The sequence below is a fragment of the Odocoileus virginianus genome, chromosome 28 (assembly GCF_023699985.2).
Source record: "Odocoileus virginianus isolate 20LAN1187 ecotype Illinois chromosome 28, Ovbor_1.2, whole genome shotgun sequence".
NCBI lineage: Eukaryota > Metazoa > Chordata > Mammalia > Artiodactyla > Cervidae > Odocoileus > Odocoileus virginianus.
The window spans coordinates 33,972,578-33,996,788 of record NC_069701.1 but is presented as its reverse complement, the minus strand read 5'-3'; the positions used below and the strand labels follow the sequence as shown (position 1 = coordinate 33,996,788).

The 24,211-nt window shown below is 43.2% G+C and overlaps 1 protein-coding gene across 3 annotated transcripts; it reads left to right on the top strand.

Moving 5' to 3' along the window:
* Position 1: 1 nt before the first annotated feature.
* On the top strand, positions 2-22,410 carry CPSF7 (cleavage and polyadenylation specific factor 7). 3 transcript variants are annotated; one of them, XM_020916888.2, is made up of 10 exons: positions 2-90; positions 712-820; positions 7,283-7,501; positions 8,331-8,434; positions 8,804-8,976; positions 11,808-12,222; positions 12,740-12,858; positions 14,843-15,011; positions 15,653-15,820; positions 20,459-22,410. In XM_020916888.2, the coding sequence occupies exons 2-9, from the start codon at positions 767-769 to the stop codon at positions 15,813-15,815; spliced, it is 1,416 nt and encodes a 471-aa protein (XP_020772547.1). In that variant the 5' UTR covers positions 2-90; positions 712-766; the 3' UTR covers positions 15,816-15,820; positions 20,459-22,410. The 3 variants fall into 3 exon arrangements, with proteins under 3 accessions (XP_020772547.1, XP_020772548.1, XP_070313543.1); XM_020916889.2 differs by having other exon boundaries at positions 8-90; positions 8,804-8,949; XM_070457442.1 differs by lacking the exon at positions 2-90 and adding an exon at positions 106-163.
* Positions 22,411-24,211: the final 1,801 nt, after the last annotated feature.

The following is a 24,211-nucleotide window of genomic DNA, read 5'->3' as shown; positions in this document are numbered from 1 at the left end:
AGGCGGCGGGGGGGGCGGGACCTGGGGCCGAGAGCGGTTCGCGCGCTTCGGGCCTAGTCTAGACTCGCCGCCGCCGCCGCCATATTCCCGGTAACGGGGGCGCGCGGCCGGGGGCCGGCTGGGCCGGAAGAGGGTTTGGGGACGGCGCTGAGGCGGGGAGGGGGTCGGTTGAGTTTGGGGCAACCGGAATTGGCGGGCGGCGGGAGGCGCGGGCCTTTGAGGGAGGGAGCCGAAGGCGTCGGGCCGGGTCTGTGGGGAGGGAGCGGGGCGGGCCTAGCCGGGGGCGAGGACTAGGCCTGGGTGGGGAGCGGAGGTGGCTGGAGCTCCGGGAGCCGCAGGGACTTATAGCCTGGGCAGCTTGGGGCCTCGGCAGGTGCGGCGGACTGGGCCTGCGGGCTTCGCCGCTGTCGTTCTTCGCAGCGCCATCCGAGGGCCCGTAGGAGCAGAGGCCTGGACTTTGTCGTCGCGCCACGGGCAGCTGCGGCGCAGCTCCGGTCGGGCCCGAGGGTGATGGGCAGCGAGCCCCGCGAGCCCCGGTGGCCTGGGAGAGCGAGGGGCGGTGCGAGGCCGGGGGCGGGGCGGAGCGGGTGGGGCCGAGCTCGGACTGCCGGGATGCTGCGTCTCTGGAGACGGGAGGTTGGCAACCAGTGCCCTCCTTCCAGCCCGGGACCCTTTTGCCTTGTAACTCTTGCTTCTTTCTGGATACCGCAGTGGCATCTTTCTTGCCTTGTCCATTCTCCGGGCGCGAGATCTTTCTTCCGAAGCCATGTCAGAAGGAGTTGACTTGATTGATATATATGCTGACGAGGAATTCAATCAGGTGAGGAGTCCTCGGGAGCAGTGGGATTTTCCTGTATCAGCTAAGGAATCACTTGCAGCAAACTTGCAGGGGTCCGAAGCTCTTTCAGTGGTTGAAGATTTGCTCGGCCTGAACACGTCTGTCAGATCTAAAATCTTCCCTCTAGCACAGACTTCCAAGACTTATGCCTATTCCGCTTTATGTCAGCTAAAGCCTCCAGGCTTACTTTTAAAAGATTTGATTTAAGAGCAATAAAAAATTAGGTTTAATAGAGTGGTATATCAACCTGTGGAACTTGCTCCTCCAGGAAGCCAAAGTTGGACGTCAGTCTCCTGGAAGACTAGCCACATTTAAAAATCAGAATTAGGTGTTCTGTAGCATTCATGAAGACAGTGTTGATAAGTGTTCCTTTGAGAGTCTCTCAAATTGCAGCTGAAGAAATGTAGTACCCCTTCCCTTCATAAGGCAGTGCAAGTATGAAAGATAACTTTAACATTTAATGTCAGTTGTTTTCCAGTTGTTTTCAGCCTGCCTTCTTTCAGGAGTAGCTTGACTCTAGTTTTGAGACGTCCATAGGTTTTTCAATGTTAGTTTTTTAGTAATAAACTTTATTGATGATGTATTTGGTGGGAGGAGGTAAAGGTATTGGACAAACCAGTTCAGAAGCAGATAGAGACCCACTCACATACTCTTGAGTTCAGTTTGTTGATCTCTTTATGATATGTCAAGAAAATTATACAGTGATCTCCCTTGAAACAATCATCTCACATACAGGTCAATTCTGAGCTCTTGTGATCAGATCTCAAGAATGTTCCAAAGTCTGTATTTAAAACTTAATATCCTGCCTGGATTATTTTCAGCACTATTCTACTTGAGTAAATTGGTTTTCCCATTTTCATCTTTCAATGGCTATATGTAAGGACGTATAAAGAGGATTTAAAAACAAAACCAGGCTAGAGAAGAAAAGCGAAGAAGGCAGTGGCAACTGACTCCAGTACTCTTGCCTAGAAAATCCCATGGATGGAGGCGCTTGGTAGGCTGCAGTCCATGGGATCACTAAGAGTCAGACAGGACTGAGCGACTTCACTTTCACTTTTCACTTTCATGCATTGGAGAAGGAAATGGCAACCCACTCCAGTATTCTTGCCTGGAGAATCCCAGGGACAGAGGAGCCTGGCGGGCTGCCGTCTATGGGGTCACACAGAGTCGGACACGACAGCAGCAACTTAGCAGCAGCAGAAAAGGAAAGTGCTCTGATTGGACCCTGACTTTTTTTTTTAACTTTTTATTTTGTACTGGGGTATAGCCTGTTAACAATGTTGTGATAGGGAAGGGACTCAGCCACACATGGATCTATTCTCCACCAAACTTCACTCATATTCAGGCTGCCATAAAACATTGAGCAGAGTTCCATGTGCTGTACAGTATGGACCCTGACTTTGATATGAAGCTGCAGACAAGGTTTATATACGCTATATGTGCTGTTCCTTTCACTTGGCAAAAGTTGATCATTTTCCCATGTCTTCTCAGGCAAACTGCAGTCGTCTACATGTGGCTGCTGATTAAATACATGAAAATCTTTCTTAAAATTTCAAATAAGTCAATTATTTATGGATAAAAAGAAAGACTTAGTATATGTAGTTACAAACCATTTGCTTTCCTGAATTTTTCATATTACTTTGAATCAAGACTTTTACTACTTTTTATGTTATTCTTTTAAATATAAGATAGCAAGAAAAAAAGGCTTCCATAATTCTTTTCTATTATTAATTTTAAAAACCTCGTTTCCCTTAATTTCATTATCTGTGGGTTGATGACAATGCTGCTGCTGATTCACTTGGGGAATGCGTAGAACAGGGAGGGTCCTTGACCACATGTCTAGCCACATGTGAGATTTCATAGTTTCTTTTTTTTTTTCATAGTTTCTTAAGCAGTATAGCTTGTTGGTCATAGACAAGACATAGGTCTCATCCACTGAGTTGTTGGTCTCAACAATTTGGTCTCTGGTCTCCTCAGTTAAACAGGACTTTTTTGTGTGAAATCAAGTAGATATTTGTACCACAATGACAATTTGGTACTTGGTTAAGTTGAAGAAAGTATAGATTTTAAATGTCTTATGTCCTGGGGAAGGTCAGGAAAGGATGCTTTTTTCCCCCACAAATGAGTTAATTTTTAGCAAAGCAGGTTTTAGTAGAATTTGGAAGCTGCTGGAGAAGTGGTAAAAGCTCTGTTTGACTGGAACTTTAAGAAGTAAGCTTAGATTGAAGGCTGCCAGTACAGATTATGTTTTAGAATGTTATAGGAATGTTACTAATTCACCCCAGTTCACCCCTGCACAAGAACCTTGTCATGTGTACTCTGCTCCCCAGGGGAAATAAGCTCTGTTCCTAGATGGAACCCTGTGGTGCTGACTCCAGATCTATTACTATATGTGCTGCAAAAGCCTTTTTTTGCAGAGCTACTTCACTCCTGTTAGGGAGGAAACCTTGGAGTTCTAAATAGGGGCGCTCTTGGGCTGAGGAGAACAACTCGAAAAGTGAGTGAAAGCTGCCATCCCTGCTGAGTGTTTTGTCTCTTTTCTGTTTCTTGCACTGAGACAGGCACTTTGCACAGTATGGTATGCTCAGTTTCCTCCTTACTTTCATCAGCAAATAGTTACTGAGCTACTTCTGTTTGCTAGGCATTGTATTAGAACTGGTGAGATAAAAGGGGGAAAATGGAGTTGTGTGCTCAAAAGAGGTTCCATGCCTGGTGATCGACAGCAGTGTCCAGTGATAGGGAAGGAGAGTGAGGTGAGAACTGTGGGAAGAGTAACCACAAAGCCAGGAGCACTGAGCTTTGGTTACAGTTACAAGAAACTTGTGTCACATAGGTTGCTTTCAGAAAAAGCTTTATTATTGCGTCTTCCCTGGTGGCTCAGACAGTAAAGAATCTGCCTGCGGTACAGGAGGCCTGGGTTCGATCCCTGGGTCAGGAGATCCCCTGGTGAAGGGAATGGAAACCCACTCCAGTATTCTTGCCTGGAGAATTCCATGCACAGAGGAGCCTGGCAGGCTAGAGTTCATGGGGTCCAAAAGAGTCCGACACGACTGAGTGACTGACGCTTTAGATATCAGGAAAGGGCTGGCAAGTAGGAACATTGAGCATTCAGGTGGGGAAGTTCTTATTTAAATTCAAAATCATGTAAGTTCTCTTTTGTAAACCAAGAAGCTTCCTGAGACAATCACAGCTGTTCCTCTTCTATAAAATACAAACTTCTCCCTGGTATTAATTCAGTATTAAATACATCTTTTTTAATCTCCTTGAAATGAAATCTTTGACATCAATGCCTGTAAAATACTATATTTTTCATTTAATTGTAGAATTAGATTTTGCTTTAACTGCATAAATCATGAACTCATTTGGTAAGAAAAACCTCAGGTCCTTACCTGTTTTCCTGTCTTAGCCCCTTGATGTTGCTAGCAGATTTAGATGCAAATACAACTTGATATATTATTTCTTCAACAAAATCTTCAACAGAATCCTCAATAGGTCTGCCTTATGCATCAGATCAGTTCCTACAAAATTCTTTGAACTGAGGCTCTATGGCCCAGAGAGACCATTTGAATCTTGTGACAATTTTGCATTCCTTGAATCCTTTTGCATTTCTTAAGGTGGTAAAATAATCCATACACCAGAGTCTTCTGGGATTGAGACTGTCATATTCTCTAAGGAACTCTGAAAGAGTAGATTGTTCACTGAGGCTTACAGTATGGGTGATTTCCTGGTGATACCTTTGATCTCTGAGCTGCCCATGTCTGCATGTTCACTACTTAGTTATCAGCAATAGTCTTTGTATTACAACATTTGGACATGCATCTCTGAATCACAGATGCTTCATGGAATGAATGCCAGTTTGGTTCCACTGACCATTCAAGATCGTGAGTTTCCTTATTTAAGTTCCGTTTCACAATCCTTGATTAATTTAAAAAAAAGGTACCCTGGTTTGAAGTAGTGTTGTTTTAGGATAAGAGCATTGAAGAGGATCAAGTGGTTTCTAAGTCTTCTTTCTACCTTGAACCGTAAGAGCAAATCATATGTAGTGCATAAATAAATAAATGATTTGTCTAGAGTTAGGATTGTTTGAGACTTAGACTGTCAAATATTTTACACACAAAATACTGAGTTAGTAGCTGTGACTTTCTTCACCTTTTAAGTTTATTATCCACCCTGTACTCTCCAGTGTTAGCAGCTCCCCATCATACGCAAACTTTTTTATGCAAGATCCTTATTTATAGATTTGACTACCTAGTGTTCTTGGGCTTATTTACCTCCTGGATTCTTTTTCATGCTTTTTAAGTTGTCTAAAAAGTTTACTCTCTTTTCTCTTTCTGAGATTTTCACAAGGTTCAAACTCTTCTTTGGGCTTCTGGAGTATTTGTAACATTTGAAGTTACTCACATTATCTTGCTGTGCATGGTCTTCCCTTTTACTTCAGATAAACTGAGAAACTAAAAGATTGTTTCCAAAAGTTTCTGATCATATGTAGGTCTAAGAATGTATTTTGTAGTGAGTCCTCTAGTTGCACTCCAGAATCAGGAATTCTTGTGATGGGGTTGAAGGGAGAAAGTTACTGGAGCTTCTGCACCTGAGGTGCATTAGGGGAAATGATTCTCCTTCAGGGAACTAAGCAAGTTGCCAAATCAGGCTCTTTTTTTATTCCCTTTGTGTAGATCTTTCTTTATTCCCATTTGTAAAAGACAGCAATAACATGAATGAGCTGTAGTGTCCCTAAAACACTCCAAATGTCTCCTTGTATCTGTTTTTTGGCAGTTTCATCTTTAGCACTGTTTGGATGTTTTAGTGTTACCTGGGGAAGAAAAAAACTTGTTTGATCCTTAAAATAAAAAGATCCTCTCTAAGATAATAACATTGAAAACCCTGAAACATTAAGTTCCCTTGATAGTAGTTCTTATGATTTTAGGAGTTTTGATATGTGTTAGCTTGGTCTGCTATAACAAAATACTAAAAATGGGGTGACTTATAAACAACAAATTTATTTCTCATAATTCTAGAGGCTAGAAGACTGAGATCAGGTTTGTGTTCTGGTGAGCGGCCTCTTCCAGTTGCAGCTTCTGCCAGCTTGTATCCTCACATGACGGAGAGCAGGGCACTAGTACATTTCATAGGCTCCACCCTCAAGACCTCATCTCATTTTAATTACCTCTCAAAGGCCCCACCTCCTAATACCATCACATTGGGAAAAAGTGTTTCAGTATGGGTGTGTGTGCTCTGACTCTTTGTGACCCTATGGACTCCTCTGTTGATGGGACTCTAGGCAAGAATACTGGAGTGGGTTGTCATGTCATCCTCTAGGGGATCTTCCCGACCCAGGGATTGAACCTGTCTCTGTCTCCTGCATTGGCAGGTAGATTCTTTACCACTTTGCCACCTGGGAGGCCCTTTAAGGAGGTGTGTATGTTGGCGGGGGGGTGGGGGAGCACATACAGTCTAATACAGTCTATAACAGTAATATATAACACAGACAAAAAGTATATCTCACCTGTCTTTCAGAATGCACGTTCATATTCTAAATGGTTAGTATAATACAGCTTATGATATTTGTGCTTGTTCTATTTCCTGAGCTTTATGTTTTAGAGAACTTTGACTGCTTTTGTATATCATTAGACATCTCTGGTATTGTTCAGAGATGTTTCTTATATAAATGTCATGGTAATGTGTTGGATCTGCACGTCATGCAATAGAATGTATAAAGGAAAATCCCCCAGCTATTCACTTCCTTTTTATTTATTTTTTGATAGTTAATAGAAAGATGGGATTATATACTGTGAGTTTAGAACATTATTAAATAGATTGGTAAGTTTTGTGTAATTCTTGATTTTGGAAATAGTGTAAGATGTTGAAAATTTCATCAGTGTGAGTGTGGTCTTGAGAAGCTGGCTTCCTTGATGGCAATGGCAGATGTATCTCTGTGCTTTCTTGCTGTGCTGCGCTCAGTCTCTCAGTCGTGTCTGACTCTCTACAACCCGATGGACTGCAGTCCACCGGGCACTTCTGTCCTTGGGGATTCTTTATGCAAAAATACTGGAATGGGTTGCCATGCCCTCCTCCAGGGGGTCTTCCCAGCCCAGGGATCGAACCCCGCTCTCCGATATATTGCTGGCGGATTCTTTACTGACTGAACTACCAGGGAAGCCCTGTGCATTCTTAGTGTGTTTGTTTAATCATCATGTACATTTTGAGTCTCACAGTTAATTAAAGCTAGAAACACTACAGACTCCTAATAGGGTCTTAAGAGAAACACCTACATAAACATAATTTTCAAAATTGCTTTATATGGGGAAGTTTTTTGAGTATGACGGGAAGTTTTTGTATGTTTTACAAAGTATTTGACTGTGGATTGTAAGTAAATTATTAGAGTGAAATAGAATGAACAAAATGAAAGGTTTTCAAACCTACCTTTGCCAACGCCTCGTCTCTTAGGACCCAGAGTTCAACAACACAGATCAGATTGACCTGTATGATGACGTGTTGACAGCCACTTCACAGCCCTCAGATGACAGAAGCAGCAGCACTGAGCCACCTCCTCCTGTTCGCCAGGAGCCATCTCCCAAGCCCAATAACAAGACCCCTGCAATTCTGTACACCTACAGTGGCCTGCGCAATAGGCGAGCTGCTGTCTATGTGGGCAGTTTCTCCTGGGTGAGCCTGGGTAACCAAAAAGGCTTGGGTGGGTTGGAGGGAGAGCACTGGGAGGTGATGGCATTTTCAGAAACCACTGTTGCACTGTTTTGTGCTCTGATGGGGTTGGATTTCTTTTTCCTGGGATCAGGTTGGATTGATCTCTGAAAGAGAACTATCCTGAGGACGTACTGGTGCCGAAGAAAGCAATGATTAAGTGGGTAGTTGCTTTTTCTGCCATCTTGTTACTGCCCCTGACCCTGGGGCTTTATGTCTACCAGGGTCATCTGTGGGATGAGATTTCAGAGTGAACACCTTGAACTCTTGGTGGTCATTAGATGGTCCTGTGATAATGATGGGTGAGAGGGAGCAAAGACCTTGATAGCTGTAGTACACTCGGGGTAGGTGGTGATTGTTGTTCTGCAAAAGTTACTGTGTGACATGTTTTGGGGCTGGTGATGGGAGGTGGTTTTTTCCAAGTTAAGAATTGTACATACTGAGGGGAAAGTTGTTGACAGTGATCAACTCTGGCCTGCCAGATCTCCAACTAAAAGCTGCTAGTAATCAGTGTTTGAACTGATGATCCACATGGCAGTCAGAGTTAGAATAGGTTTTAATTTTCTTAGTCTCAGATATGGGGATTGGGGCAGAGGTGGGTGGTTTGCAGTTCTGTCTGGGTGAGGACAATATTAAAACCTGCTCTCATTGACATCCTGATGACCTTCTGGGTTTCCTGTGGGGGGTCATGGTTATGACTATAGACTCCTAGGTTTGGGGGAAGGGTTTGGGACATTCTGGGGGAGGGGTATAGCTCTTGACATTTCTTCCTTTTCCATCTTGCCGGCCCCAGTGGACCACAGACCAGCAGCTGATCCAGGTTATTCGCTCTATAGGAGTCTATGATGTGGTGGAGTTGAAATTTGCAGAGAATCGAGCAAATGGCCAGTCCAAAGGGTGAGGTCTGGATTTGAGAAGCCCCTTTCAGTTTGTAACCATTGGGATAACAGATCTGTACTGTTATTTTGGCCCTGTAATTTAATCCCTCCCACCCTGGCCCAGTTTACTGCCTTGGTTTAGAAAAACTACCTCAGAATGGGGACCTCACTGCGAGGTAGGAGAACATCCATCCGTTGAAGGGCAAAGAAAGCTGGTTTCTAATTTGAAATAGGAAAATTTTAGACTGACATTTTTTGTTGTTGATAGTTTTGTATATGTAATATAAGCAGGGTATCCTTTGCTTTACCAAAAGTGGAAGAGAATTTCTGTGTTTTCTTGCTTGATTGTCTAGTAGATCTCACACATTTTTAATTTTTCTTCCTCAAGGTATGCTGAGGTGGTGGTAGCCTCTGAAAACTCTGTCCACAAATTGTTGGAACTTCTGCCCGGAAAAGTTCTTAATGGAGAAAAAGTGGACGTGAGGCCGGCCACCCGGCAGAACCTGTCACAGTTTGAGGCACAGGCTCGGAAACGTGAGTGCGTCCGAGTCCCAAGAGGGGGTACGTGGAGACCATCTGTATGCGGGGGGGGGGCTATTTTGTGGGTTTGTTTTCTGTGCTGTAGGCTTGGCCTACATTGTGGAGGAGTTTGAGGGAGGGTGGTAGTGATTGTGGGTGGCAGCATGGCAGTAGGTGAGCTAAAAATGAGACTTATGTGCCAGGAGTCAGGTAGTTCAGATTATACATTTCTGCTGCTAACTCATTATGTGACCTTGGGCAAATCACTTCACTGTTGAGGGCCTACTTCTCCATTTGAACTGGACACAGTGTATAAAGTTCTTGTCACGTCTGAATTATGTGTTTCTGTTTAAAAAATCAGTATATAGCAAATGGACTTACTTGTAAGACATGTCTTTCTATCAAATACTAAGCAACCACGGTAAAATATAAATATGGTACATAAAGATGGCTGTAATCTTGTTATAAACATACATTGGAAGGGTACTCTTTAAGGAATCAACCAAAAGAAATGCTGGAGAGTAAAAATTTTCTCCAGCATTGACCAGGGGGGTTGGGTACCCTTTTGATTACCTGCTATTTTAGTTCACTTGGCAAGTGTTTCCTGTTAGTAAAGGATGTTGCATCATGCCGCATTAGCCTGATGATGGTATGCCTTAAGTTCACCTTACTCCCTTTATTCTGACCCCATTCTCACCGAGCCATCATCTGATACTAATTTGGTTTTCCAACTAAGGTCTTCTGCTGGGAAGAGAATGCACTGACCAGCCGACATGAGTATTCCTGTCTGCTTGGCAGTTGTATTTCTCATTGTAAATTTAAAAATTGGCATTTTGGTTTAAGAATCAGTCTCTTGTGAATTTGAACAGTGTGAATCAATCTCCTAGGGTCCAGTCACCCCTGGGCCACTGTTAAAATCTGTGTCTGAACCTGTGAAACCTGGGAACCAGCTTTGGATTGTCATGACCTCACAAGGTGCAGCTACCCTGCCTGAAACAGGCAACTGTCATTACTTGCCTTTTACTACAGTGGGGGCGATGGCAAAGTTTTGTTACCTACTTTCTGTAACTGCTTAAGTCCTTCTCTCAAAATAGTGCCTTGTGTTGAATAGTCTACTGGGACCTTGGATAGATTGATTGTAGGTGGAAATATGGTCACTTAACTCTTGCATAGGAACAACTATGTTCTTATAAGTAGATTGAGAGCCTAGATGGAAGTGTTGTGAGCTTCTATTGCTCTGTGTTAGAAGACACTACTTTTCTTCCTTGATAATGTGAATTTTCAGAGTCCATTCTGTTTCAGAGTCATTGATTCAGCCCTCTTCTGACTTCCGTAAGATGTATAATTTTACATTTGTGTTGAATACCTAATTGTCCTCGGTGTAAACCAGTGGGCTGTTTACTCCTGGGTTTTACCTTTCTTTGCTGGAATGATGGTGGTGATTGAGTTGTGTTTTTCTGCTCTGTCATATTGATATAGTTGGACTCTGTTAATTCACTCAGTACAGCTGGTTGACAGTCTGCTTAAAAATGGTTGCTACTTTTGGGATTTGTAGCCATAGCTACAAAAAAAAAAAAAGAACCCTTGCTGATGTGGGAACAGTAGCTGGGAAGGTAGCTAACTTTCAGGGGATTACACTTGCTAGTATTCTTTCTTCAGTTTGAGAGAACTCAGGGAAGAAGCAAGTTGCCATGTGTGTGAGACATGAAAAGCACGAGAATGTTGTGGTAGGTACTGGTGATAAACTACATTAGAGAAACCAAGGTGGTTGCCAGAGGGATTAATTCCACTTAACGCTTTCATCAGGAGTTAGGGTTTACTAACAAGTTTTTGTTTAAGGAGCACTCTTCTTTTCTCCTCTCCACACTTGTCTCCTGATGGCATCTTTTTACATACAAGACTCCCAAGGCCATGTGATCACATTCTTCTTTTGGATTTCACATCAACTAGGCTTAGAGTAGACTATTAAATTGGAAAAAGGGAACAGGTTTAACCCAAGTGACTCGACAGTATCAGAGCCACGTTTCCAACAGTATGCAGACATGTTTTGAGTCCATTTTGCACAATAACATACCACTGAACCATGATCATGTTCCTAGAAGGCTGCCCTGTGGGGTTGAGGGTTGGGACTGCTGAAATATAGTAGGAGTCTCCCAGATTTCAGACATATTTTGTACCAAGCTTTTGCACGGAGTCCCTGATGTCAGCTGTGTGCCATCTGCTCATTCTATGAGCTGATCTTTTCTTGGCTTATCTCCCACTTTCTGTCATTTAACTTCCAGTCTTCCACTTTTTGTCCTATGTCTTCCTCATCCCAGTTACCAGTTTTGGTACTTGGATGGAAGAAGTGTTGTCCATGCCCTGCCTGTCCCTCCTTTCCTCCAAATTCACTGGCAAAAGTGCCAAGGCAAAGAGAAAATTTCAAATATATAGCAGGATAGAAAAGGTTAACTGCTATAAGCCAAGGAAAGAGTCCCTGAAATCCTACCAGAGAAAATGAGATTTTTAATCTGCTTGAATCCAGCTAAACAGTAATGAACATATTTCAACACTGTCATTTTTCTCGTGGGTTATTAAGAAGTGTTCTGCATTTAAAAATAAAAAATTTAAGGATAATTTAAATGTGAAGCACTGGGAGTTCTAGATAAAGAGAATTCTTTAGCACACAGAATTTAGGGTGGTACTGCTTCCTGGGTTTATGTCTGAACTAGGCTGCCTCGGACCTTTCTGAGGCAGTAGATGATTTTAACTTCTTCCTCAGCCACCTGTCACCTTCCTTAGTGTGGTGTCAGATGACTCTTGCTGACGGATGAACTTGTCCCATGGTTATGTTTAAGGCTTGGGCAGTAACAGTAATTCCTTTTTCTTCGTAGGAATACCTCCCCGGGCCCACTCCCGAGATTCTAGTGATTCTGCTGATGGACGGGCCACACCCTCTGAGAACCTTGTGCCCTCATCTGCCCGTGTGGATAAGCCCCCCAGTGTGCTGCCCTACTTTAATCGCCCTCCTTCAGCCCTTCCCCTGATGGGCCTGCCCCCACCCCCCATTCCACCCCCACCACCTCTCTCCTCAAGCTTTGGGGTCCCTCCTCCTCCTCCTGGCATCCACTACCAACATCTCATGCCCCCTCCTCCTCGATTACCTCCTCATCTGGCTGTACCACCCCCCGGGGCCATCCCACCTGCCCTTCACCTCAATCCAGCCTTCTTCCCCCCACCAAATGCCACAGTGGGGCCTCCACCAGATACTTACATGAAGGCCTCAGCACCCTATAACCACCATGGCAGGTAAGGACTATCTTGTTCCTTTCAAATCTGAGCCAGGCATAGCAGGGTAGACTGTGTTAAGTTTATTTTGTTCTCCCCAAGGAAGTAAGTGAGCACTGAACTATTGTTTTTCCCTTGTGGAAATTCTGTTGTCATAGTATTGAGTCCTGGGAAATAGTTGACTACCTGTTAGAGAATGTTTTTATTTGGTATTTTGTTTGCATCTTAACCTCTCACCCAAACTGTGTCTTTTGTATCCCTTTTTCGGGTGGTTGATTAAATTGAGTGCTCTGAGTCACTGTTATGAGTGCTATGAGTGTCTAGCACTATGGGGTCATGCCAAAATTGTAAAAGTATGCCACATAAATCCTGTCTTTGAAGAGAACATTAACATATAAAACATGTGAACAGGCTGAGAATCATTTAAGACAGCATACAGGAGAGTGTAATTAAATAGCATAGTACTCTAGAGGATGGTAAGATAACAACTGGGTGTGGGTAGTCAGGAGTGATATTATCTCTGTATTTCTATGTGCAGCCGAGATTCGGGCCCTCCGCCCTCTACAGTGAGTGAAGCAGAATTTGAAGACATCATGAAGCGGAACAGAGCAATTTCCAGCAGTGCCATTTCCAAAGCTGTATCTGGAGCCAGTGCAGGTAACTCATCCTTAGCTTTGCTGCCTTCTGCTTACTTTTAGTTTTGTCATTTCCATGGTAAGAAGTTCAGGATAAAATTGGAGCACTGGTACATTTTGAAAATCAAAAGTAACCTGGTTTTGGGCTTTTGGGGAGCTCCACTGATACTATTTAGCCTGCCCCATGAAAACCAACTTAGTGCGTAGAATATAAATAAATAATACTATCTCATTGTGGTGTTTCCTGCCTCCTGGAAATCTTGATCTCAGTGGTTGATCACTGGGTCTAGTGTCTATGTACACCTTGGGTTTTTAGAACTGATAATGATGGTTGATATGGAATCTGGTTATATTTGAGGATCGAGACAGAGCTGATGGCATCCATGTAGCCTGTCCTAGAAAGAGACAAATCTGTTGGGTGTCATCTTAAGGCACGATACACCCTTACAGCTAACTTTTGCCCTGCTGTCAGTATTAAGTGGGCAGAACCAGCAGCCATGCTTTTGAGAACTGAGGAAACAGAATCTTTGGTTCCTAAGAGAAGAGCATATCTTTACTATGAAATCTGAATGCAGAGTAAAGACAGAAAGCAAGTATATATTCTTTTTTCCACTGGAAATTTTCATTGACATCTGAGTAAATCTCTTTAAGTTAAAAAGTTATGTATGCTCATTGTAGTAAGTCAGATACACAGTGTAAAGAAAAACAGTCATTGTTCTCCACCGATTCCTTCACATTGAGATGATCAGTAAGTGAACCTCTGTCTCCTCCCTTTGTTTTGTTCTCATTTCAGTCATTCAAACCACAGATATTTATTTACTGCCTACAGAACAGGCAAAAATTCCCTCCCCTGGTCAAGCCAAAATCCCAGCATTCCTTGGCCTCCACAGAATTGCAGTTCCTCCACAGTCTGTTTTGTTCTTTACTATTCTGCAGGAGGAAGCTGCTGGTCCTGTTCACTGGACCCCTGCCTGGTTTCATGCTTTCCTTGCATTATCTTGTCCTTAAGGCTCTTGGCAATGCAAGAAAGCTTTAGTTAGGAAGTGTGCAGGTACCCACCCCAACCACTATCCATGAGTCTGAGTATTGCTTAGATGGGTGAAGGAGCTAGTTCTTCATGGCAGCATAATTTAAAATGTGTGTGTGTGTGTGTGTGTGTGTGTATGCACACAACATAATGTGTTTTAACTATATGTTATTTTTGTGTATATACATATTTGGTTATAGATTACAAATAATTCAGACAGAACTATGAAGTGTTAATAAATGAAAGACTTTTCTATAAGAACTGTCAGTAAGACTACCATGCACAATGTAGTTTCTGTCCTTCAGATTTTTTTTTTTAATGCATCATATATATATATAATTTTGATTGTTTTTACAAAAATGGAATACTGTTTCACAGCTTTTTAACAGTACTCTGATCATCTATTATATAGCTAATACCTAACATTTATTGAGCCCTTACTGTGTGCCTGGCACTGTGCTTAAGTGCTTTACATGGATTGCTTTGTTTACATCCAGATTTATTACCTTGTGCTTTTTAACAACTATGTAATATTCTGTAGAACCAATGTTCCTTAATTTATATAGTCAAACCCTATTGAAGGAACTTTTAAGTTGTTTCTGATTCTTTAATACAACAAATGATGCTAAAATGAACATTGTTTAAATTATATGCTTGTGAGCAGAAGTTGAAAATTTTTAGAATTGCTAGGTCAAAAAGTGCACATTGTTTATTATAATGGGTGTTGTCAAATAGCCTGCAGACAATGACATACCAGTTTATACATCCATTAGCAGTATCTGAGAGCATCTGTCTGATTCCAGACCATTGGAATATCAGTTCCATACAGTTTTATACTTGCCACTTTGCCTCATCCACTATACTGTGGTTCTGTGGGACAGCTAGTTACTCTTGGTTTGTGTTCTCCTGAGTTCTCCTTTCCATCAGTTAGTTTACTGCCTCTGCTCATCCTTGGCCTTTCCCATCCATCCCCTGTCAGGGGATTACAGTGACGCGATTGAGACGCTGCTCACAGCCATTGCTGTTATCAAACAGTCCCGGGTCGCCAATGATGAGCGTTGCCGTGTCCTCATCTCCTCTCTTAAGGACTGTCTTCATGGCATTGAAGCCAAGTCTTACAGTGTGGGTGCCAGCGGGAGCTCGTCCAGGTGAGTTGATAATTGCTCCAGTGGCGGCTAGCCCTGAGCAGCATTTTCCCAGGGGTTGGCCGGGGGAGGAAAGGCACACAGGGTATCTGGCAAGGACCTTGCTAAAAGAGCAGACCTAGCCCTCCTGCCTTTAAGGGGAAGAAATTGATCAAATGTTTACATTAATAAATGTAATGTCTGAAATCTGTGTTGGGTGAGGCAATGGACTTATTTAGAAAGAAAGACCAATGTAGTTAAGAACATGGCCTTTGGAGCCATACATTCTTGGATTTGAATTCTGCTCCTAACTATCTGTGTGACCTTGAATGTGAAAGTTACTCAACTTTTGAAGTCTTATTTTTCTTATTTTTAGAAAGAGGACAGTGATAGTACTTATCTTAAAGATCTGTTGTAAAGATTAGGTGAAATAAAGCATGTGAAGCTCTTAGCACTGTGCCTGATACATTAGTAAGTCTCAACAAATTTGTTCTTATTTTCTTTAAAAGACTAGTCCTTAAAGAGCTAACATCCTCAGATAGTGGGCCCATGATAGCGTAATAGAAGAGTGGTTTAACAAATAATAGGAGACACCAAAACACCATATTCTTGAAAAAAAATGGGGTAGGTCTTCTGAGTGAGGCTGAAAACAATCTTTCTAATAGGAAAAGACATCGGTCCCGAGAGAGGTCACCAAGCCGGTCCCGGGAAAGCAGCAGGAGGCACCGGGACCTGCTTCATAATGAAGATCGGCATGATGATTACTTCCAAGAAAGGAACCGAGAGCACGAGAGACACCGGGATAGGGAACGGGACCGGCATCACTGAGAAAGGTGGGACAAAGCCCCGTTGCTGGCTTGTTGGTGATTTCTTATGAAAGAAAAAATATTGATCGTAAAGGTTTCTCCCTCCTTTTAAAACAGGTAAAGGGGATGGGAGGACTTCCCATTTACATAACCAGAAACTCAGGAGGGCAGATTTTCTGCTTGTTTGTGAGATGTCTCACCTTGAAATGGACCTGAGATTAAGCTATTTTTGCTTTTTTTTGACTGCTTTCACTTGACATGGTATAATGGCTAAGAACACAGTGTCTGCAGGTTACAAATCCCATCTCCTCCAGCCATATTATTTTCTGTTCCTCAGTTTCCTCATTTGTAAGTGAAAATAATAAAAACAACTGCCTCATTGGATTGCTGAGTATTCAATGAGCTAATTCCATATAGAGCATTTAGCTGTCATAGTATCTGTCACATAGTAAGTTCTCAATAAATGATAGCTTTTGTTACTGTTATTGTTATATTTTATTTTTCGCCATGCCAGGTGTGGGATCTTAGTTCCCTGACCAGAATTTGAACCTGTGCACCCTGCATTGGCAGTGCAAAGTGTTAACCACTGGACCGCCAGGGAAGTCCCTCACTGTTGTATTTTAACCCCACCAAACTTTCAAATGAAAAAATCAGGGAAATTGACCAAGACAGAAAAAAGAAAAGTAAGACCATTGCCTACTTGTAAGTTTTCAAGGTGCAACATTAATAATTTTTTAGAATTAATATCTATTTTAAAAGATTTTGAAAATCAGGATACTTTAGTTAGAGAGGAGAAAGCGGATCTGGAAAAAAAATTATCTTTAAAGCTTTAGAGACCATGTGGAGAATAATTCAATGGCAGAATGTGTTTTGGAAAAACTCACTGACAGCATTTTTTTTTTTTTTAAACCAAAGCAAAAGCCAGGAGGGTTGGGGGCAGGGAACTAAATATGTTAACTCAAGTAATTGAAAAGTTGAGGTAGGCTTCGCTGGATCGAGGGACCTTAGCTCATTATTTTCATTCTCAGACACGCTCTAAGTTACATCCCACCAGCTTGGCAATCCCACGTGAAACCAAGCTTCAACAAAGATTGTTTCTGGTACATAAGCAGGAGCAGTTGTTACCTCTGTTTCTTTGGAGATCTTTAAAAGTGGTCTAGACTCTGGTGGTGATGGTCTGTTTGTGGTTCCTAAGGCTGTTGCATGACCCAGGTGACTTTGGGGTCTCTTCTCAATTTTGTGGTTTCACATCAAGTACATTAGGAAAATGTTCTTGGTTTTGGCCAGTTTGGTTGGTCTCAAGTCATGGTAGCTGAGGAGGGTGAAGAGTTGGCATAGTTCTGCTTCATGTCTTTGGGGTGGATACATGGCGGACTGGGTGAAGAAGGGAAAAGAACGCCCGTCCCCCTTCTGTGAGCGCCTGTCATTCACAAGCAGTGGCTGGACTGCAAACTGTTGCCTAATGATAACCCACCAAACTAATGAGAAAAGAGTCTTGTTATATTCAGCTACTGCCCTCTAGTTAGTTGTTTGACATTGTCTGCCATTAACCTAAGCAGAGGGACTTCTCTAGTCATCCAGTGACTGAGACTCTGTGCTCCCAGTGCAGGGGTCCCAGGTTTCATCTCTGGTCAGGGACCTGGATCCTGCATGCTCCTACTGAGACCCAACAACAGCCAAATAAATAAAATTTTTTTTTTTAAACTTAAGCAAAGTTGTAGTTGGGAATTCTTTTTGTCTTTTTCTGTAGAGAGCAGATATATGGGGAAATGAAATTAACTAACATTTTTTACCTGCCTCCCTTCTCTGTCCTCGTTTATTCCACAATCTTGAAGTACTTGATATTAATGGGAATCTAAGATACTCCTCAGAAAATCAGCAGTTAGGCTGTGGGTTCTAGATAACTTCTTTCTAGATTTTGCAATAGGTTGAGTTTTGAGAAGTGCCCATATATCTTCCAGAAAAGCAGGCTTCAAGAGCGGTGGAGCCCACAGATAGCTTTGGCCTAATTCAGTCTCAGAGTGGGCAGGAGGGTGGGTTGAGTGGGTCTTTTGATTGAGTTCTTCCCTCCTGTAGCAGTAGCAGCACTTCTTGTCTTGTTGGAGCTACCACAGTTGCTAGTGTTGCTTACAGGTTCAGTGTCAGTCACCACCCTCCCCCAATCCTGCAGCCCACCATGTGTGTCCTTTGCAGCTAGCTGGAAGAGTGACCAGGGAGGTGTTACTTGGTTTGTGCAAAGCATGGGGCCACACTCAGCTTCATAGTCGGAATGTGTAACTTCACGTCACTGTTCTTGGCGGCTTTGCTTGTCTGACAGCCCTTGATAGAGAACTTGTGAGGTCCACTGATGACTAGAATTTTGGGGGTTGAACATCTGAACCTTAGACTTTATTTTTATTTTTTGTTTTTTTGAACCTTAGACTTTAAAAGCTATCATCTTGCTTCGTTTTATCCACCTATAAAATGGGAGTTTTCTTCCATTATGGGATGGTTCAATTTGGATATCTCTGAAAAATCCTGTAACCCAGTAGTTCCCAGAAAACAGTGATTTGGCTGGTGCAGGCCTATGACAGATGAGGAAAATTAACTCTTGAGACAGGTTTTCTAGTTCCCCAGTTTTCCTAGTCATCCTTTAGATACGTTGGTTATTCCATCTGGATAATTAGTCTCATTTACCACAAGAACTTCCAAGCTCTGTGTACAATACCTTTTAGTTATTAAAAAAATAGTATTTATATTGTATGGACAGGTGTTCCTGAGAGCAAAGGGTATGTTCTAGAGGCAGCAAAAAACAGCAGCCTCTTTTTTTGTCTATGCTTCCTCAGGATGGCCCCAACCTCTGAGGCTTAAAGTCTGATTGACCCACTTTGGCCTCAATCTATTCAAACTTTACCACCAAAATGGAGCCATAACCTCTAAGAAGTGGGTGCTATTCAGTTGACCCTTGAGCAATGTAGGGGTTAGGGGAGCCAACCTCTGTGTAGTTGAAAATTTGAGTATAACTTTACAATCAGCCCTCCCATTTCTGTGGTTTCGCATCCATAGATTTCAACCAACCTCAGATTATATAGTATTGTAGTATGAATTTATTCAAAAAATTCTGCATATATGTGGACCAGTGCAGTTCAAACCTGTATTTTTCAAGGGTCAATTGTAGTTTACTTCTGATGCACTAGTTTTCCTTTGAGTCTTGTTTTGTAGGAGCAGTTCCCAAATCACATCTCTTTTGTGGTATATATGTGTATGCTTTGGAGTGTGAGGATATTCTTAGGTAGTCTGTGGCGCTGACTTTTTGTAGTTGTTTTAAGACATTATCCTGCGTGATATATATTTATTCTCACTTCATTGCAATCCTCCTGATCCAGTGAAAGCTGAGCATTCTGTTCAGTTTTGGTCTAATACAAAGATTGGGAAACACATGGATATAAACTGAGAAGACCCTGAGAGCTTTCATTCCTCATATAGAAATTGAGAGAGACACGTACACACACAGACGTTTAGAGAAACCAGAGGCTGTGACAGGCTCTGAGGACCCCAGGCTGAAATAGTGCCAGTGCAGAGTGTAGAAGGATCAGGCAGCTTACAAGTGTATTTTTTCTTTGGCTAGCTCCTCCATGTTACCTAAGTGCACACATTAAGGTTGAGCCTTTATGTATAGGCCATGTACCAGCTTGGGCACTAGTTTAAATCTTCAGCCCAAATTTCATTCCCCCTTTTCCTTTTCACCATCAGTTCTATCTTATATGGTAAGTTTGCCAGGCCACCCCCTGCAGATTGGTATCACAGCATTGGAACAAGGGCTGTGTACTGGGGACCTAAAGTTTGGTCAAGATGTGCAAGTGATGTAACAGTGCTTTACTGTTGAGCAGATCTTAACTGTGCTTTTAGTGTTCTTGGATGGTGACTACTGATTGTTTTCTTTGATTTCCTGCTCTGCTTTCTCTTCTGGCCAGATCACTCCTGATTGGTGTTGGAGTGCTTCTTGGTCCCTCCCCTACAGCCGTCACCTGAGGGAAGACTTAAAATCTCTTGAGTTTTAGTACAACTTAGAACATCCCTGGCTCTATGTGTATAGCTATGTGTATGCTTCTTTAAAAGGAGAAAAGTTTAGTTTTTCGTGTATAAGTGCATACTCCCTGCTAGGGCCTCTTAGGTATTTGGGGATTAATGGATTTGGTTATGTACATGCCTGTTTTCTTACTACTGTACCTCCCATTTCCAGATTTTTCCCCTTTCCCTAAGGTAAGCTATGACATGCTCAGAATAGATTTTCTGAAATAGTATTTAAAGTCACCATGCTTCCTTACAGCAACTTTTCTTGAAATGTAGTAGTTTCCATACTTTTCCAGGTAAAGTCCCCTTTCCAGTCAGACTGCTTTGATTCCTCATTTCGTTGTCAGTGTTCTTCCCTCTAACCTTAAAGTAAGACGTACTCCTTTTTCCTCTCTTCTCCTCCAGCCATTCCCTCACTACTCACAGTGCCAGACATTCCCAGACAGTTCTCCTGTTTTTTACTTTCCCACGTGTGCATTTTCTGTCTGCATCCCCTACTTCATACGTTTTAACTTTAGAAAATGCCACTATAATTTTTTATAAGCCCTTGTTAATCAGAAAGTAACCTCTAACTTGTGCTTTCTTTCTTCCCTTCCGATGTTCTCATTACAGGAGTCTGGTTGGAAGCTAATGTTTTTTTAATGGACTTGCATCTCCTCACCTTGATCAGGACTAAAGGACGGAGGCCGCTCCACCCCTTCCCCTTCCTCCAAGCCCCTAACCCCTCCAGACACCCAGGGAATACCCTCTACCCTACAGGATTGAAGATTGCCTGGCAGCCCTCCCAGTCCCACTCCTTTTTGCCAGGGTAAAGAACCTAAAGACTTCATGTGGTTGGGAGGGTGGAAGACAGGAAGAAACCATGTCCAGGTCCCTGGTCTCCATAGAGAATGGTGCTTTGTCCAAGGAAACGTATTGAGTTTCTGATTCTCCAGGAGCAGTTCAGTGGTGAGGTTGATGGGAAGAATCCTTCCCAAAGAAAATGGATCCTCCCTGTGGGATCTAGGAGAGTGACTGGGTGTGCCAAATATGCCCAGGGTCCTGCCCTCAGCACTAGGTTTGATGGGGCCAAGAGGGTCCAAACCCCTTGCTAATATACCACTTTGTTTAACTCCTTTACCTTCCCAGCCCTTTGAGGAGGGACCATGGGAACAGAAACTACTTCCTGGAAAGCTCCTGTTCTTGCTTTTCCTCTTACATATTGACGGTTTGTTTCCCTAACCTCCCGAGGGCTCAGACCCTTCTAACTCCCTGCCGCCCAGCCTCCTCAGTGGACTTGCCCCTCCTAAGCAGAGAAGGCCCATGAGGTTGCTGTCTGCTGGGGGGTCTGGCGGAGCCCATTACCACCCTCGTCTGCTTCTTGCTTGGTTGCCTGTTGCAATAACCAGCTCCATCCACTAGATGTTCCCTTTCCCTGGGGCTTTTCCATTTCACATGTGGAGCCCTTCCCCCAAGAAGGCGGCTTCCTTGTTTTAGAGGAAGGTACTGCCATTGGGAGTTGGGGATGTCGGACCTCAGCAGTGAAGAACCCTCGTGAAGTACTAGGAATGGGGAAGGAGGCAAGTTGGGCAGGATATGGCCTACTTCCATAGGCTTTTCTTTTTTCAGGTTCGATGTGAGCATGGGCTTGCATCCTCCAGGTACATACTTTTACTTATTGTGGGATAACCTGGCACTAGTAAGTAAAGTCACAAAAATTTGGTATTTTTTCACCTTTTGACTTAATAGCTCCCCTCGCTCTGCCTGGAGGTACTTGCTGCCTCTGATAAGGAGCAAGGAAGTGGAGCCTGACCTGAATGAGCTCAGCTCAGAATTCTAAGGACCACCGCTCTGGGGGCCATTTTCTACACAGGCAAAGGAATTGCTTTTCCCATAACATCCAAATTGTGATGTGGTTGCTGCTGACGGAAGCGGCAGCAACAGGGTCCTGCAATACCCATGGGGCGGCGGATGCTACTTCTTGCATCTGTAAGGGCATGTGACATCTAACAGGAGACGTGGCATGTGAGATGTAGGGTCACAGACCCTTCTGGCTCAGAGGGGAGAGACTGAGTTGGACCGAACCCTTCCTCTGTTCCCTGCACGTTTCTGACACAGCCCTCAATCAGTCACTAAGGGAGTCCCCCCAGGGTTGGAGAGGCACATTCCCTTGGGACAGAGGCTACCGGTTGTAGCTTTTTATCCCCTGTCCCCCAACCCCATCCCCGCCTCCACTTCAGAATATGGCACCCCGCCCAGCCAGCCAAGTGTTAAGTGATGTGCTTATCCTCAAGAGCAGCTCCGGGTGTCTTTTTAATGTAGAGAAAACCAAGTAAGGTGACAGTTTACGGCAAATGAAAATATATATAGAATACCAGAAAAGCCGTTTACCCGGAGAATTTTTTTTCTCCCTATTTTTTGTTTTGTTTTTACTCAATGACACAATTTTTAGTTTTATTTCCTGATAGCAAAAGGAAAGAAACCCAGCCCTCAAAAAGGCCACGGCCCCGTCCCCCTGTTGTTGGTGATTTGTTTGTCTTTCTGATAGGTTGAAAATTGTGTAATAAACTTGATGACACTGTCAATCTTTTATACTGCATTGTATTTTTTTCCTTTTGTAACAAAATATTTTTAAATAATAAATGGGGTGTGCGCTGTTTCACGGATTCCGCATTGCATAGATTTGTTGAGGTGTCTGGGACATGGGTGCGGGCTGATGTAGAGGGAGGGGAGTGAATCCCAGAGTTCTCAGCTGGAACTGGACGATGGGTGTGCAGTGTGTGTGATACACCTAGGAGACCTCATGTAATACTTTGGAGGTGCCCCTTGAGATTTAGCTTTTTTTCCTTAGCCATCTAAATAGCCTAATTCTAGGTCATCCTTTATCCTTCAAGATTCCTAAGATACATTCCCAGAATAAATGTCCTACCTTGTACAGTTGAGTTCTGATGTCATCAAGTTCATAAAGGGAAGAATCCTGTGCTAGGAATTAGCAGATAGGCTGGCTAGTGCTTCCTTCCACTGTCTAAATCTATGACCATGGACAGGCAGCATGACCTCAGGCTTTTATCTGCAGGATGAAAGTGATAGCTGTCCTGCCTTCCACACTGGGATGTTTTAAGCGTCAGCAATAACAAATTGGAATGTTTTATGTAGACTGAATTGCTGTCTAAATAAAAGGAAGTACAGGTTAGAAAGCTGTGTTGTGGGGTGATCCTTGGGATTCCAGAAAGCTGACTTTAAAAAGCCTGGTGAATAAGAAGAGTTAACACAATAAAAAGACGAACAAATGACCAGATGACATACAACGTGTTGCTGAGACCAGTAAAGGCAAAAGCAGTATAAAAACAACCTGTAGTAGAAGAGAAATCTCTGGAGGGTCTACGATGTTACCAAACTTAAAGGAAAAAAAATTATCGCGGTGCCCCTCAGAACTTAAACCAGTGTTCTCAAGTTGAGTTCCACGGTCACCTGCATCTCAGTTGTGTGGGCTTAGATATGTGCATTGCTTGCTAAAGTGCCTTCCTGTGCTGCATCAACTCTAAAGTCTAGAAAGTCTACTTTTTATGTTCCAGATTGCTTATGTGTGTGGGGACTAGAGTGTGAGGACTGTTAGACCAGAGAAGCAAATACATTCTGCAGTTTCTCCTAGGGGCTACCATGGGAGTATAGAAAGGGAAAGACTGGGTCACCTCTGCCACTGCAGTCACCTGGCAGTTCTAGGCATGAGCATGAATATCTGAGCAACCTCTGTCAGCTCTCGTGACCAGTGCCTGCTCCTCTGTCCTTTTCCATTGTCCCAGAATGTTAGTTCTTCAGGTGTGTATGGCGTATGGTGGCTTCCCTTGACACTACGGTGAGTACTGCCTGACACATTAAACCCTGAAAGACTAGCTGTGCTGATTCCATCCTCCACTGCCTGTTTCTATTGTATGATGTTCTCTGATGACTGTCCACACAGCTGGCTCTGACAAGCAGCAAGAATAGAACGTTTATGGGACTTCCTTGGCAGTCCAGGGGTTAAGGCTCCCAGCTTCCACTGCAGGGGGCACAAGTTTGGTCTGAGGTCAGGGAACCAAGAGCCTGCGTGCAGGGTGGTGGGCCAAAAATAAACTAAGAGGCACATTTATGGAGCTATGCATGGGAAACACAATGCTTTGAGGTACCCAAGGAGAAAATGTGAGGACTTTGTTTTAATTCTGTGCCCATTTTCAATCATTCATTCCCATCCGCATGTGGTACCCATTGAGGACTGGGGTTGATCCAGACTGAGACAAGTAAGGCAAAAGTTTCCAACAAGTTAGTAACCAGTTGATGCTTGGCTCTGTTACTTCCTCATCTCTAAACCTGCCAAGTCAGGGGTGAGATTAGATTGCTCTCTAATGC

What these genes read in the sequence shown, in the direction of transcription:
- CPSF7 (XM_020916888.2), top strand. Translation starts at nt 767, where the DNA reads ATGTCAGAAGGAGTTGACTTGATTGATATATATGCTGACGAGGAATTC. An exon ending in CCCTATAACCACCATGGCAG is followed by an intron (nt 12,223 to 12,739) that starts GTAAGGACTATC and finishes TTCTATGTGCAG; the next exon opens with CCGAGATTCGGGCCCTCCGC. An exon ending in TGTATCTGGAGCCAGTGCAG is followed by an intron (nt 12,859 to 14,842) that starts GTAACTCATCCT and finishes ATCCCCTGTCAG; the next exon opens with GGGATTACAGTGACGCGATT.